Source organism: Lepidothrix coronata, unplaced genomic scaffold (assembly GCF_001604755.1).
Source record: "Lepidothrix coronata isolate B3197 unplaced genomic scaffold, Lepidothrix_coronata-1.0 Scaffold17, whole genome shotgun sequence".
NCBI lineage: Eukaryota > Metazoa > Chordata > Aves > Passeriformes > Pipridae > Lepidothrix > Lepidothrix coronata.
The window spans coordinates 3,283,436-3,300,099 of NW_016690197.1; the positions used below are offsets into that span (position 1 = coordinate 3,283,436).

The 16,664-nt window shown below is 40.0% G+C and overlaps 2 protein-coding genes and 1 long non-coding RNA gene across 3 annotated transcripts in view; 2 read left to right on the top strand and 1 right to left on the bottom strand.

Annotated features, from left to right (window-relative positions):
• Window positions 1-5,136, top strand: part of MAT1A (methionine adenosyltransferase 1A) — an 18,122-nt gene extending 12,986 nt beyond the window's left edge. The window contains exons 6-8 of the mRNA XM_017806860.1: window positions 2,925-3,107; window positions 3,609-3,742; window positions 4,371-5,136. Coding sequence (XP_017662349.1) covers window positions 2,925-3,107; window positions 3,609-3,742; window positions 4,371-4,473 — 420 coding nt within the window. The 3' untranslated portion in view covers window positions 4,474-5,136. The remainder of the gene's footprint in view (window positions 1-2,924; window positions 3,108-3,608; window positions 3,743-4,370) is intronic.
• Window positions 5,137-7,146: 2,010 nt separating this feature from the next.
• Window positions 7,147-11,111, top strand: LOC108493527. The gene is made up of 6 exons (XM_017807068.1): window positions 7,147-7,344; window positions 7,731-7,810; window positions 8,580-8,694; window positions 9,422-9,528; window positions 9,758-9,872; window positions 10,711-11,111. Exons 1-6 carry the CDS (start codon window positions 7,278-7,280, stop codon window positions 10,896-10,898), a joined length of 672 nt encoding a protein of 223 aa, XP_017662557.1. The 5' UTR covers window positions 7,147-7,277; the 3' UTR covers window positions 10,899-11,111.
• Window positions 11,112-12,951: 1,840 nt separating this feature from the next.
• On the bottom strand, window positions 12,952-15,970 carry LOC108493531. Its single transcript, XR_001873507.1, has 2 exons — window positions 15,858-15,970; window positions 12,952-13,637 (listed from the first exon to the last, which is right to left on the bottom strand). It is a non-coding gene; the product is annotated as an uncharacterized LOC108493531 (long non-coding RNA).
• Between the last annotated feature and the right edge of the window lie 694 nt (window positions 15,971-16,664).

Genomic DNA, 16,664 nt, shown 5'->3' on the forward strand with positions numbered 1-16,664 from the left:
TTCGGCATGTCTGTCCTTAGGCATAAGGTGAAAGCTGCTTAATGCAAGTTTTTCCTGCAGTTGTATGTGGGACAAGGGCTCAGGATTTCATGCCAAAATAACCTTTGACAGCATGATTATATTGTACATGTGCTGTGACTAGGCAGGCAGGTTGAGCTGAATCTTACATTGCATGTGGAATGTACAGCCCAGTTCTGAGTTTCCTCAAACCCCCTTGAGACCATCACTGAGACATGCAGTCCTTTCTCATTGAAAGCATTTCTTGCAGAGAGATGGACAAGAGAAAGTTTGCTTGTCTTAAACAGTGAACCTGATTTTCAGATCTGCATAGCTCTCACTCTTCTGCCTGACACCAGTAAGAGCTGAAGGTGCTCATCTGTCCTGAAAATCAGCCCCAGTAGGCTTCTTCTGGTGAGAAAAGAAATGTTCATTTTACTTTATTTAGGCAACGCAGGAGCTGGGATTTATAATTTGATCCTGCACTCACAGAAGTCAGGCAGAACTTCCAGTCTCTGAGATTTGGTTTTTGAAAACAAATTCACCATTACCAATGTTTTAGTCTTCAGACCCTTTCAGAACAACAATAGCAAAATTTCAGAGCTCCTTCCGGAGATTAGGTTCAATTTTACAATAAATCCAAGTAGACACCGTTTTTCCTTTGTTGTTTAAATTCATGCACTTACTGGAATTTGCCAGAATTATTTCTAAGGTGCTGTGTCTTTTTTACCTTAGGGCCACGTAACAGGTAGGAGGGGGTTGAGACTCATCATTATAATAATGTTCCTATAAAAAAATTTATTTTTGTGCAGTTGAATTGGTTGTATTAGTGTAGTTTTGTGTATCATTGACATCCTAGACTATGAACAAATGGAGAGTCAAACTTGAGCCATAACTTGAAGGAACCAATGCAGCAATTACAGCTACATACAAAAAGAAGGCTACATATATGAAAATTTTTATGTGTGCACTAAGCTGCACCCATTAAAAATGTAAATCTTTCAGATGTGTACTGAACTGCATCCATTTAAAAATGTAATATAATTACATATGATAACCCACCCAGGAATACCCTTTCTACTCCTGTGCTAGAGCTCTATTGCATATGTTTGCACATACAAACAGAGGCATGTCAAAGTGTCTGTTTACAGCTTTTTAAACCTGGGCTAAGTTTACTTAGTATGGGTCAACCAGCCTCTGTGTCCGTGACCTTACAACTGCTATCAGCACTTGTGCAATTTACAATAGCATTGCAGCAACCAGAAAATAACTATTTCTTTTCTTGCCTTGAATATCTTGTACCTTCTGGTTACTCAGTTATATTTTTAACAAGGCTAGCTGTAGAAAGCTGCCTTAACCTCCAGCTCAGTTCATCTAAGGAAGGTACATGTATTTCACTTATGTTTTTGAGTGCAGTGGTGCCTTGAGTTCTGGCTATGGCAAAATCATTAGTTTTGCTGCTGTCACTGTTTTCCCAACAGCAAAACCCTCTGGTGTGGTGAGGACATTACAGCTCATCACAATAATGACTTCCACATGCTTTACAGATGCACTTGTGCTTGTTCAGCACCTTTGAAACACCCTTTCACATGTCCATTTATTTCTTTCCCTCTCACTCTGTTCTGCTGTCAAGTCATGAAGGCACAAAAGGTGTTCTCATTGCAACTGTCTGTGTCATCAAAAATTAAGGACAAGCCAAGCAGAAGAACCCGAGGACGGGTTCCTTTAGGCAGCCTAAATTATCTGAAAATTTACATCTTGCTTCTTTCTTAGCAGAATGAAACAAACAGTGCCAAAGTTTTTCTTCTGTGCATATGCATAGCCTTCCTAAGAAAAACGTTGACTCTCCACTTGTGTTTGCCGTGCAAACATTCCAGCAGTTGAATTTTAGTGACGTGATGTTTTGAGACAAAGAATTTCAAATCTGCCTGCACAGGTGGCAACTGAATTTCAAATTTGGACACATTTCCATTCACACCAAAAACTTAAGGATTTAGTAAACTGTAGGGGTCAGACAATTAGTCAGCTGTTGATCAGCTAACCCAGATCAAATGAAAATATGAGGTTCTTGTAAGGAGCAGTCAGGATAGCTGTGTAGGCAGCTAGAAGTTTACCTGCACTTCCTTATTTAATATTTTAGAATATTCATCTATAAGTATCTGTTCTTAGAAAGAAGTAATCCTTCCTTCTCAGTTACTTATTACTGCCTAGTACTCCATAGCTGTTGTGTACAGTTTAAATTATACTATAAATACTTTGAGGTTGGAAATGTGTTTTTTAGTACATATTTGTATGACAGTCTCTGACACTGCACTAGAAGTGCTGGGTGCCAGCATCCATATAATGATGTATAAGGTACCACTGGCATACCTTTTGATGGTAAATAAAAAACCCAAACATTTACTATTTAATATTTACACAACTTCAGATTTTGACCAAAAGATATGAAAGCCTGATTTTTTTGTTGTGGGGCTTTTTGGGGTTTTGGGGTTTTTTGTGGGATTTTTTTTTTTTAAAGAGTGTGAAATCTCTCATTGGTTCCTATATGGCACATAGTTTCTTAGCAATATTCTGTAACTGATTTGGGTATCATAGGTACATAATTTCTAAACTAAAGTTTCCATATTGCCAGGAATATTCACTTTTAAAACAGGCAGTGCATGCTCTAGCTATCTGTGTGTAAACCTGTTTGCTTGATTACCAGACAAATTGATGAATGGCTTGTCTTGTGAATCTGGCTTTAAAGAACAGTTATAGCCACTGTTGTAGCTTGGTGAGACGAGTTCATTCCTTCAGCTACCCCACAGCATTCCCTGTGTGGTGAACTACCTTACACGTTGTTGCAGTCTTCTGAAGGAACGCATAGCCTTGTTTGAGACTTACAGTAGAACAGACTGTAAAATGGACAAATTCTTTTGCTGCTTTAGGGTGATGCTGGTGTTACTGGGCGGAAGATCATAGTGGACACTTACGGTGGCTGGGGAGCCCACGGAGGTGGTGCCTTTTCGGGCAAGGACTACACGAAGGTGGATCGGTCGGCCGCATACGCAGCCCGCTGGGTGGCCAAGTCTCTGGTGAAGGCTGGGCTCTGCCGCCGTGTCCTGGTCCAGGTGTGGTTTGCCAAGAATGTTGCCTTTCTCGAAGAGATGTTTCCTTTTCAGATTTACTTGGAATACACATCATACAAGACCCTGTAGTAGAAGTGGTTTCAGTGATGGTTTGGGGGTTGAAGAAGGGAAAATTTGATGTGCTTGGTTCAAAACCACTGTAATGTCATCAATATCAGCTTCTTGAAGCTGGAACTGTTCATTTAGCTTTCGTTTTATGGGCCATTTTTCTGGATTTTTATTGAGCCCTCAACCCTCTGACACTTACTGTTATGGAAATGAGCATGGGATGACTGGATAATGGGAAGAAAGTCATCCAGAGACCTCAGCATTTTCAAAGTATTCTTTTTTTCTATGAATATAGATTGTGCAAATATGAGAAGTAAAGGAGAGGCCTTAGTTTGCATAAGGAGATTCAAAAATGAACGCTTTCCTCTGCTGCATACTGTTGTTCCCTGAGGTGCTGTGTTTATTGGCTAACTATGGTGCCTTTTTTCCACACAGGTTTCTTATGCCATTGGGGTTGCTCATCCACTGTCCATTTCATTGTTCACTTATGGAACTTCCCAAAAAACAGAGAAGGAGCTGCTGGACATCGTACACAAAAACTTTGATCTTCGACCCGGAGTCATTGTCAGGTATAGAAACACACAAAAAGGAAAATATCCTGGTGGTCACATCCTAGAAGTGGCTTCTTCCAAAATCTTTAGCTGTTACACTGTAAGAGGCAGCCTCTTGAACCAGCAGGGAATTGTTCCATGCAGTACAGGAGGACTTTCTCTCATTCTGTCATTTTGTCAGTATTTACAGTTGACAGTTTTTATGGTTCTCCCCGTGTGCCATATATTTTAAGATTACAGATATATTTTTCAAGTTTCATATGCAACATATACTTTCAGCAATTGGCCTTCAATAATATATGGAATTTGAATAAAACAACTTCTGTATTCCAATAATTTTATATTACTTTGCTGTGAAAACAAAGATATGTTTTGTTTTACAAAATTAATTGAAGATTATTTCATGTTTTCACCTACAACTAATAACTCACAATAATAAGGCCTGCAGTCCTAAAGTACTCGACATTTAAGTTGTGTTGTCACTTTTGTTGTCCCCATTGGACACGTTCACTGGTGTGCTTGCATCTCCAGAATATGCTTGTTCGACTAAGTGTGTGAAATGGCTTTCAACATCAGGATTTTAATAGTAGTTATCATGAAGTATCTTAATATAACAAATTTTCTCTTCTTTTTATTATATACACAGGGATTTGGATCTGAAAAAACCCATTTACCAGAAGACTGCTTGTTATGGTCACTTTGGAAGAAAGGAATTCCCATGGGAAGTGCCTAAAAAACTTGTGTTTTGACATTAGCTGTCACCTCTTAAAAACAGAAAGGAAGTCCACTAATGATGAGGGTGCTTCTGAAAATCAAATTTGACAGCTTTGCATTCAGCAAAAGGAATTTTAGATTTTAAATGGAAAGAAAGAAAAGGATATTTTCTTGGAAATTGATTTTTTTTTAACCCTCAGTGTCTTTTATTATCCAAGATATAATGGACAGAGTCTGTTTTTTCAATCAGCATAAGACAACAAAATACAGTTTACTCTTAGCTGCTGCTCTGTTGGTTCTTTTCATAAAGACAAAGTGTGACTCAGGTACTCAAACCAATAGCTGAACCTCAAACCTTTGATGGGCAAAGGTGAAGACAACTTTCCCAACTCTGACTAAGGATCAGCAGATCTCTTGCTTCTAATTAGATGATGGGAAATTCTGGGGTCCAATTTCCTTACTGGAGTTAGCATTGCATACAGCTGGGGGTTGCTTTGATGGGAGAAGGCTGAATATCACACAACCCTATCTTGGCCTCTTTTGTAAAAGATGTTATCCTATATGTAATATTTAAATCACTGTCACTGTATATGTGCTGTTATTGTTGTGTTTCAATTACCTGTGTTTTTGAAACATAAGTGGTCTCCTATGAAACAACAATCATAGAATAAAAAGCTTTTTCCTACCCTGAATGTAAAGGGGTCTCTTTTTCTGTGTTTTGGTTTTTTTTAATATTGCAGTGTAATGGTTCATCTCAACTCAGCCTCTTATACTCTTGTAGGATTTTAGTTTACCAACATAATTGAATTTTTTTATTAGATTTTGGAATTGTGATACAAATTTGTCTTATAATACATGTGTGATTGCTCTTTAGTCCTTGTGATTAGTAGAACCTTGGTGAATAAGTATTCTTATTTGTGACTCTTAGGTTGGTCTTATACAGTATTCTTCCATAATTTTTGCTCCCAAACTTTAGGTTTATTGCATGGCTTTCTGTGTTGGATGTAATTTGGGAATAAAGTAAAGCACAGAGAAATAACTGCAACATAACACAAAGCATGAGGTTAAAATTTGGCCAGAGAGCTGGGCCCTAGCTGGCTGTGTGTGCCCCACGCGCACAGAAAAACATCCTTGCCTGTGGGGTTTGGGTACTGCTGGGTGGTGTGCTCCTGCTGGAGCCAGTGACAACCTCTGCTCCTGACAGGTCAGGGTTGCTGCTGTGCACGTGGGCTGGATTGGTCCAGGCTGAGGGCAAGGACGTTTCTGTGCCCATGTGCTGTGTTCTCCTAGATTGTGGTGAGCTACTTTTCGCAAAGGACTGTGGATTAATCACAGGTTTGTTTAAATTTGAAGCCTGTGAGATCTTCTGTGATCAGCTTTGTTTGTCAGTAGGCAACAAGGGGGACTTAATTCTGAAATACAAGAGTTATCTGTGTATGGCCCCCAACAGGGACTTCGTGGTTTACCCAGCTTTCTATTAAATCTTCTGCGCTGGAGAAATGCTGCCACCCTGTGTTTATGTCCTAACTAAATGTCTTTGTACAGTGCCTCCCAAATAGATGTGGTGGAGAGTGGCTGACCGTGATGAATGCTAAAGGAAAAGCTGCCATTTATTCCTTTCAAGTATGTCATAAACACAAAGTCTATCTGGTCAAGCCAGAGGTTGTTCCTCTTTATTAAGTACGCTAATGTTCCTGAGATGGCATAAGAAGACACTTCTTTGTGAATGTGCTGGATGTCTTGCTGTTGGCTTAACTTCTTCAGGATCACCTGGTCGTAATACATCAGATTACAACCAACAGAAGCAAATGAATGAAAAATTTTAAAAAAAAGAAACCTGAGAAAGTAAGTGCCTTATAAATAAATGTGGTGTGTAACACAGCACAGAAGCAGCATGTCCATGTCTCAACAAAAAAAACCACCTGTGGACAAAATGAACAGTTCTGCTCTGGTAGTGATAGTAACAACAATTAAAGGTTTGTTGGACAGGAGGGGTGGGTGGGGGTTGTGTCTGTAGCTGACTGATGGCCAGGCAAGGCTTGGCAGTGTGTGTGTGTGGGGGGGGGTAACAGGCTGTCAGATGAAAGGCTATGTCTGTGAACCCTGGATTTTACAGATGGGGTCAGCACACCCCTATCATGTTAGCAGTAGCTGGATAATTGGATTAATCTGCTAGTAAATGTGTAGGGTAAATGATCAAACTTCTGTGGCAATTCTACTAGTTATTCAGCTTTTTGCCATTAGTGGATATGAGCATATGAGGTTCATGGCTCCATGAAAAAAAAAAAAAGTAGCTAAATTCTGGATGCTACAGGATACAGGGTATAACCCCTTGGTTCAAATCAGTTGTCATTTGATGTTCTGAGCTTTCTCTTGGACCATAAGATATGAGGTGGAGCCCTGTAGGTAAGGCATTCTTATGTCTTCTATGAGAGTATGTGTGTGAGAGAGACAGACAAACAGAGACAGATGGGAAGGTAGATAGAGAGCAAGAGCACACAAGAATGTGCATACACTAAACATGTTTACAGTAAACCAGTTAATCTGAAAATTTCCCAGTGGAGTTGGCAGCAGCAGAGAAGCCGATCCGGCTCAGTACCCTAAAGAGAACGCCCCTTGCCCTCTGTAAACCCTGCTGGCAAGCTCTCCTTGGGCTTCCTGGCAAGTAGGGCAGCATGTTCATCCCCCTAATCCCTTATCACAGCTCTGCCTTGGAGCCAGGCCCACTGTAAACAACCAGTGACCCAGAGACAGGCAGCTCTGTGCCTGACTCCAGTGCTTTTGCTCCTGGGCACCACAAGCAACAGGTAATTAGCCCCTGGTCTCCTGTAGGAAAAAAATGTTGTTCTGCTCCTGCTCATGGTGGAAAACACTGGTTTTCCTAAGTTCAGCACTGCTTCTTGCAGGTAAGTTATTGCCATTCTTGAATATGGTTAACAATTATTAGTATTATTAATAATTAGTATTACAAATTATAAATTAATTTTATAAAAATTAGTATTAATAATGATTATTAGTGGCTGTCTTACAGAAATGAAGGACCCTGCTCAGGAACCCAGCCCCAAGAGGCCACAAACGATGTTCAGATTGCTAACTGCTTCAAATAAATCAATATTTGTACAGCTTATTCACATTTGAGCCCTGATCACCTCAGGTATACAAGACAGGACTAGGACTGCAGGATAGTGGCACAATTCCTCTAAATAAGCACTATGATGTGGTATTTGGGGTTTGTTGATGTGTCAGGAAGGATTATTACATTGCTAAGTACCTGCTTCTGCTTGTCTTTTAGATTTTACTGAAATCGGAGCTTTTGCCAGTCCAAGTGAATGCGAAAGTGCAACCATAGATGATGTGAATGAGAGTCTTGAGGTAAGAGCTTGGCTGCACTGGCCACTCCAGGGCCTGCTCTGCACCCCCCTCCTGTGCTGGTGGGCTCCTGCCACCTCTGCCTGGGCTGGCTGGGCAAGCACGACTCATGTACTGCTTTGGCAACGTGCAAGGTACGTGCTGGGGAGGGAGGAGAGGACATGCAGGGGCAGAAAAATATCAGTGTCATTTGCTTTGCCATGTCTTTGGTCCTGCTACTGCTAGACCAAAAAAATGTCCTTGTGGATTTATTTTCCAGTTTTGCTTTGCTCTGGATACATATAAAGTGGCTTTAACATAAACAGTATAGCTATATAAATAACAATAGCTAGCTAAGAATTCATTAACTTCTTTGTTTGCACGCATTCACAAACAGATTTTTTTTTTTACACACACAAACATACAGAGTCTGTAAGGTGCCAGCATTCAGAAGATAACTGTAACAAACCAGTGTTTTATATAGAAATAAAGTACATATAGTTATTTACAAAGGCATCTTTTCATATATAGGAAGAAAACCACCAGTCCTCTTCTTGAGCTCAATATGATGGAAAAATCCTATCTAGTCACAGTTTTAAAAGAAAGCCAGATTTCTTTCAAAACATTGTAGGGAGATTAGGATTACTGAAAGCTATACAATTTTCCAGATGGTTCTCGTTATGTATTAAGAAAAAAAAGAAAAGGAAAAATATATGACCACTTTAATTAATTAACTCCAAGGCTCCAAGGTTTTTCCTCTTAAACTTAGACATTTTCTCCCTTATATCCATAGAAATATTCAAAATGCCTTCCTGAAATGATTGCCAAGGGTAAGAAAACGTCAATCAATTCCCTTGTCTGGACACTGCAAGAAACACTTGATCTCCTGCGCCCTGTTCAAGAGAAATGTGAGTCCCCTCCTGTACCAACGCTCCCCTTTCCTGGTTGTTAAGTGGCAGTGGAGAAGCATTAAGAAAATTTGTTCTCCCTGTAGTCATAGTAAAACAAATGTCTGCATTTCTTGGTGGAAATAAGCAGCAGGAGGTACAGGTGCTTAACCACTGGGCTGGCAGGGACTGGGGAGGCACAGCAGCACAAATATGAGCAGACCCTCTGTTCCTGCAGCTCAGACACCGGTGCTGAGCAGCACTGAAGAGTCACAGGGGCAGCAGGGCCATCTCCACCCTCCAGCCAGAGCCTCCTTGGTGTCTGGGAGCCAGTATGCCAGTCATATTTTTCCAAGAAATATTTGGCTAATTTTGGCCATACTAGTACTGAATGTCAGTGCTGTGAACGTGAATACCCCTTTGAGCCATCTCTGAAGTGTAACTGGTGCTGACACTGTTGTGGTGGGAAAGTGATGGGAAAATTGGGTGTTGCCAAAAAAATAAAAAGGGAAAAAAAATCTTCAAACAAGCGAAAATGCTTACTTTGACAGTCAGCTAGTGGGGGCAGTTATCAACCATACCCAGGTCAAAGAGTTTGCTTGGGAAGGGGAGACTTTTATAATCACTTTCACTCTGATACATAGTTTTCTTGCTTTTTTGTTTGTTTGTCTGTTTGTTTTGGGGGTTTTTTTGTGGTTTTTTTTTGTTTTGGTTTGGTTTTTTTGTTTGTTTTTAATCCACTCAAAAGTTTGCAAGCAGCTGCCTCCATGCCCTCTCCCACTGGCCCCAAGAAACGGTGGGCTGGTGTGTGTCACCATCGACAGCGCTCAGTACTGCAAACCCATGTGCAACAAGGTAACACTCGTGGCTTACTGCTGCTATATTGCTGCATCCATGCAGTAATTTACAGCTGTTTATTGTGTAATGCATAATTTTCCTTGCTATGCCTTTTTGTGTTCCTTAGAAGGATTGGTTGTAGTGTTTATATTGATCTTCGCTGGCTGAATGTTTCTTCATCTTACAGTTACCATGACCTATCCTAAGACACTGTTTGTTTATTTGCTCCCTGTCATTGTTTCCCAAGGGTTATGACTTTCAGTTCCTCAGAAGCAGCAGACTGTATGAAGTATGTGGCAATGCCACTGGGTTTTCCTGGACCACGCAGCTTGCTGGGGGAAAGGAACTGGCTGTTTGCAACCGTGAGTATTCCTCAGACATATCTGTTCATGAGGACGGGAGGCTCTGTCTCTTTTGTTTAAAAAAAAGGAGGAAAGAAAAGGTTTTCTTTCTTGGCACGTGTAACAACCTTGGCATGTGTGACATTTTGAGAGCTAGCTCTGGGCTGGCAAACTGCTGAATGAGAAATCACGTTAGCTTTAAAATTATCACAAAGGCCTGAGCACTGCCATTTCAGCTTGGGATAGCAAATATGACATATGTGCAATATTTGTGGGAAGGTGCACCTTTTTTTTTTTAACAGGAAATTGGTATCACCTTGACACAAACCCCCTGTTGCACAAAGTCTGTGTGACCCACTGGACAGACAGCAGTAGAATATAAAACTGTTTATCTTGCAGCAGTACTTGCAGAATCTCAGTAAAATTGGCCAGCACCTGCACTATTCCCTGTGTGTACACAATAAACCCCAGCAGCTGGTCCCCAGCCAGCGTCTTCATGCAGCAGCCCAAGGGTTTTAAGTCTGCTTCCCTTGTGCCCATTGAGCAATCTGTGACCCTGAGCAGGCTGTCTGACTCTGCTGTTATTGCCTTAATTTAAAAACAAATGTGTATATAAATACACAAATGGGCTACCCTATCTCTCCTATGGTTAGTGGAAAAATATTTTACTGTTGACAGTGCCTTGTTGCTAAAGCAGTTGTTTTCTAAGGCTTAACAAAAGCAATCATCAAGGCACTTTTATTCCAAGTTGGAGACTAGTCTAGCACTTGTTTAAAGACCAGGACAAGTCTAAGCTAAGTAATTCAGCTGCCTTTTTTTTTTTTTTAATTTTCCTTTTGGTCATCTTTGATCTTTCCAGCCTCTGAGATGGCCATCGGTGGAGCTAAATCTGCCTATTTCCCCAGCAACAGCACCTGTCTGCACACAGTAGCCTTCCCTGAAACTCAGAGAGAGCAGCTAAACATCTTCCTCAAAGAGCTTGCTGAGCAAGGCATTGACAGCTCCAAACGGGATGAGGAGGCTGATTGTATCATCTGCGGTTACTAGCACAAAAAAGCTTGTGCCACAGACCAGCCAGCTGCCTGCAGTCTGACATGGGTATTTTGACAAGAGAAGCAGAGCAGTGAAATCATTTCTAAGACATGTAAGCATACAGCTTTTATTTAGTTAAAGGACTAGAGACCATAGTCACAATATGACCTCAGCTTTGGCGTACAGAGATATAGACTAAATCGAATGACATAGCTCATGGTAGAAGTGNTACAGCTTTTATTTAGTTAAAGGACTAGAGACCATAGTCACAATATGACCTCAGCTTTGGCGTACAGAGATATAGACTAAATCGAATGACATAGCCAAAGAAAGAAGTTCACTTTTATGGCTTAAATTTGTCTAGCTGGAATTAAATAAGGATTACAGTTTTTTAATGGATGCAGTCATTATTTAAACACACTAATTGTTATCAGAAATCGTTCTCTGTCAGGGGTCATCTTTGATGAGAAAGGGCCATAGTTCTACTTACTTTTATAGTTGCCAATTAATCACTATTGTTGCTCTGATGAACATTAAAACAATGAATGTCATAACAGTTACTGGTTGTAGGGATGTAATTCTTTATTTATGTGCCTGCTTGACTGGGGTTTAGAACACCAGCAGAAAACCTGTCCATTGTCCACCTGGCACTTGGGGCAAGTGAAGACCAAAGACAGCTTAGCCCTGGTAATTCAGTTAATTTGTGGAGCTGTAGCTACCAAAGAGATGTGCATGTGAATTATTATGAAATGTAAACAAGAAGCTTAGTTATTGCTTGGTTTTTAGTGGAATCTGTGCTTGGAGTTATATTTTAATTTTCTTCTGTTGAGCAAACACTGAAGCTGTAGGTCTGAAGACAGACAGCTCATCTGTTTGTGTTTCCTTTCCCTTCTTTACCTTTTTCCTATTCCTGACAATCTCTCAGACACAGACAGCATAGTTTTGTGCTACATGATGTATAATTGACCTTTACATCATTAATTGGATAAATGATTCAGATATATATTTACATGCTTATATTTCAGACTTAAAATCCAGTCACTACAAGCAAAAGAAAACAGCAGCTGCTTTTGGGCCCAGGAGCAGACAGTCATATGACAATGAATAGAGCAGATAATTACACCAGCAAAGGGATGATTTGGCTGCTTTGGCTGCTTATAAACCATGCAGCAGTAACTTAAGTCATTATGTTGGAGACAAAAGTGCTGTAGTCTTAAAGAAAAGCAATGGCTTTTGAATCACTGGTGGGTTTGTTTATTTCTGTCAAACAAATGATCTCTATCAAACGAAATTGTAATGGGTTTGAGTCTTTTCAGCCAGTTCATTAACAGCTGATGCTCAGCTAAAATATCTGGAGCAGTTTCCAGTATATTTTTTCAACTGGTGTTAAAAAACATTTTTTCTCTCAATTATATTAATCTATTCTGATGGCTTCCTAAACCAACCAAAAAAAGAAAACTAATATTGTATTTTGTAAGGAAATCAAATCCATTGCTCTTGTAAATGAACAGAAACTATTAAATCTGTTTAATTAAATTAATTCTGTGTGTCAGAAATCCTGATAATGAGCATCACATAATGTGGAAGAATTAGGCTGGAAAGCTTTAATATGATGTGCCATAAATTTGATATTAAGCTGTAGATTAGGTTGCTGGGTGTTTTTGTTTTTGGTTTTTTTTTCCAAAAACTTGCAGAGAAACAGTTTTGTTCTATGCCCACCATCCAAGTTATCATTTATATATTAGAAAGGGAGGTTGACCCAATAAGCCTCTACAAGACAGTTAAAAACTGAAGTAAACTTGATAATATTATTTCCCAAAGTAAATTTGCATAATTTTATTTCAGGCAAACAGTTGCTGTATGTTTGCATTAACCTCACGTTGGTGTTTGTCCAGGCGTGTCTGAGCATTGGGCCATCCCTCATGCTCCTGCTCCAGGATGGGGGGGGGCTTTGTGTTCTGGCACTTGGATGTTGCAGAGAGAAAAGAACTCATATGGAAGGAAAGACATTAAGAACATTTTAGGCGAGTAAGTTTTCAGATCAGACAAAAGAAGCACAATATGCTTATTTATTGCACCATTCTCTGATTATTTATTTTTTTAGGTTCTGCAATACAACCAGGCTAAAGTACTACCTCCCTAGAGTATCCTGCATGCTTTTGATAAGTTCACTTGCATAACTGTCAGTCATTTCAGCTAGAAGGCTTTGGTAATATTTACAGTGTAACTATAAACAGCGAGGCTTTCCTGATATTAATTAAGGAAATACAATGCTGCATTATGCTTGCTTCTCTTTCAGGCCATTATAACACAAGAGAAGAACTCAGTCTAGGAACTGAGCCAATAACAGTAATTAAAATATAGCCAAAAGATGAAAGGCAAAGTGCTCAGAACTGTAGTTCACGACGACAAAATTACACCCATTCTCTACTCACAGGAGCTAAGCAGCAATAGACTGGTAAACCCGCTGCTTTTGGGTGGATCTTGGGCAGAAAGAGTGATCCTGAGAGATGTGATCGTTCCGAACCATCCTCTGCAGGGATGGGTGGTGTGGCAGCTGTTTGCAGGGCTGGCTCACACCGAGCCGTGCAGGGAGATCTGCGGCTCACGCTTCATCCTCCAGAGCACCACGGCAGCGGGGGGCAGGAGCATGAGGAGACTCATGGTCAGCACTGCGGCGAGGATCACCAGCAGGATTTGCCACGGGGCCAGGACTGTTTCCACCGTTATTTCCTCCATTTCAAGAGTCCGAGGCTGTAAAGCAAAGAGGGACACTGCATTATTTTCTTCCAAATGGGACTTATGATCTGTGTACATGCGTTTACTTTAGCCAGCCTGGGCTCTCGCCCTCCCGGTGGGTTTTCCTTCTGGCCTTGGGAACGACTCCCTTTCCTTGGCTGCTGGTCCAGGATGGCTCCTTCCTTTTCCTTTTCCTTTTTTTCCTTTTCCTTTTCCTTTTCCTTTTCCTTTTCCTTTTCCTTTCCCTTTTCCTTTTCCTTTTCCTTTTCCTTTTCCTTTCCCTTTCCCTTTTTTTTTTCCTTTTTTTCTTTTCCTTTCCCTTTTCCCTTTTTCCTTTTCCTGTTTTTCTTTTCCTTTCTCTTTCCTTTTTCCTTTCCCTTCCCTTTCCTTCAACAGATTCTACAGTCTTTGATATTTTAGTAGGTCACCAATTCCACTAAATTATGCTAATTAAGTATGCTAAATAAAACCAGATATTTACTACTGAAATTCCAGTATCTTCTACAAACAGGGCTTACAGCTCTCATATTGTCTGCATATGAGAGCTGCTCAGTGAGATACAAAGATGAACTCCCAGGTGCTTTAGCACAACTGGAGCTGCAGAACACTTCTTGTTTCGCAGAGGTGTGAACATTCTTCTCCCAGGCACATAATTATTTTAATGGAAAAGCAAGTCAAGAGGCATAAACCAGCAACAGTGATGACTTGTTCTGCTTCATTTTCCACGCAGTCAGTGATTAAAATATTTAGCCTTCAAGTGGGGGAAAGTAAGTGCTACTGTTTACTTGTTCTCTAACTTAACTGCCAATTTCCTATTAATAGTTAGAGATAATTACAGATGATTTGTTTTCTAAAGAGGGAGGTCATTGCTGCTGCAATGTCCATAGTGTGCCTTGTAATCATGTGCACCTGCAGAAAGGTGAATTTCTCTGACACTTCTTGTGTTACAAGCAGAGGTAGGAAATGGTAGGAACATGAAAAGTTTTGAAACGTGGATGTCTGGCACAGTCACGGACTTGAAATGAGGGTGATGATCAAGAGAGAACTATACTGCAAGTTAAAAGCATCACTTAAAACTCCTTCCTATAAGAGCCAGAAATCAAATTAATGAGTTTGGTACCTAAGAGAAAAGGCTGCATTTCAACTATATAAAACCTTAGAAAGATCTAATGATGCTGCTTTGATCTCTAGAGGGCTAAACCTTTCAAACCAAGAGTGTATGAAAATTCTCAGAATCATTAAATATTAAAAGAAATTTCATTGAAATTGTTTGTTATAAATATCTCCCTCTACAAATAACACTTGAATTCCGTGCTAATTGTAATAGTTTAGTATTCATTTATGCAGTATTTCGGCATTTATAAAGCATGCTGTAGTTTAGTCTGATTAAGTAAAATCTGCATATATTTAGCTTCCTGTGAGTAAAGTCAGAGCAGGACAAAAATCTAGATTAAAATACTTTACAAAAATTATGAAATTTGGGTGAAGAAATGAAATACGTGAAACCTGGGAGAAGATTTTGAAAAAGAAAGTTATGATGAAGACAGAGAATATTTAATAAGGTAAAAATGGTATAGCACACTATTGGGATTATGCTGATCATGCCTTTAGTTTCACCTCACTTCCAAAGGAAGCATGTGATTACAATAAAAGTTAAAATGCAAGAGAATTTTCTCAGCTGTTATTTAAAGGAATCATCAATCACACTTTTCTGGACCCAAAGATTTTGACTTTCTTATTTTGTCTAACGTCAGATAACACATTCTGACATATGTCTATTATTTTTCTGATTATTGAATGTGTAGCAGAGATGAGTTACCTACATCTGAGTCAAACAGACATTTCTTGTTCTGAAATATCTAGATTTTAAACACGTTTGAATTACTTATGCAAACTGATCTAAGTTTAAAAGGAGAAAAAAGCATTGCCCTATGCAATTTAGTTGCAGACATAATTCTAACTATTTAGCAATTTATTTTGATATTAGTGAACTTAAAATAAATTATATGAATGGCAACTCTACAGTTTCTTCTTCATATCTTCCCTGCTGACAACCTTTTAACCAAATGAGAAATAATTTAACTATCCCTTTATTTTTGCAGGAATGCCACGAAGCAGTTGAATTTGTGTTGAATTTTTTCACCTTTCTCAACTTGACTACCTGAAATAAGTTCTGGCTTTCTCTAAAACTTGTGTGGCCCTGCAGGTATTCAGATCTTTTCTGTCTACTCTTACCTTCTCAGTGTCCTCAAGGTGTCTTGCACAAAAAATCGTGTTGCTTCGTTTGGGTGTCCATCCTCCACCCTCAGGCAGCAAGAGCGTGTGTTAGAGGTGTTCAATCTGCAGAACGAACGAGGGAGGGTGAGGGCAGCGTCCCCTCACCTGTGTGAGGCTCAGGTGAGCACAGCAGTGTACACAGGTACTTGTTTGTTCAGTGGTGCTTGTGTTGCCTCCCACTTGGTGTTCTTAAAGTGGCACAATCCTTTCCAAACAACTGATGAAGCTGGCCTGCCTTGGCTGCAGTTTGCTTGGAATCAGCAAAACAATAGCTGGCTGTTCCCACATGCACAAGCTGCTTTAGGAGATAGTCACTTGTAGTGTAAACTGATGGCCTGTTTTTTGCCAGGAAACCACTTGGGCTTTCCGTGTAAATCATTTTATTTACTCAGAAGTGAGTAATCTGATTAACTCATATTCTGACTGATTATTATTATTATTATTATTATGAATAGCACATGCAGCTTCAGAGATGAAGGTCACTGCAAATTCAAGGGGTTCATACACCCACATCTCTTCCAACTATGCACGTTCTACAACCTACTTTGCTACTTACAAGCTTAGCTTTATTTACATATCTGAAAAATCACAGCTATGCTCAGGCTGCTGCAGTATCCATTGTACAGAGTAAAGAGCACATAGAAACGTTTTCAGAGGCTTTGCTAAGCCAGCTCTGGCTCTGGTCCATGCTGTTGTGGAGGTGGCATTACACAGTCCCTGAGAACTGGCCCTCCTGCCTGAGCACAGTACTGCATCTGGCCCTTG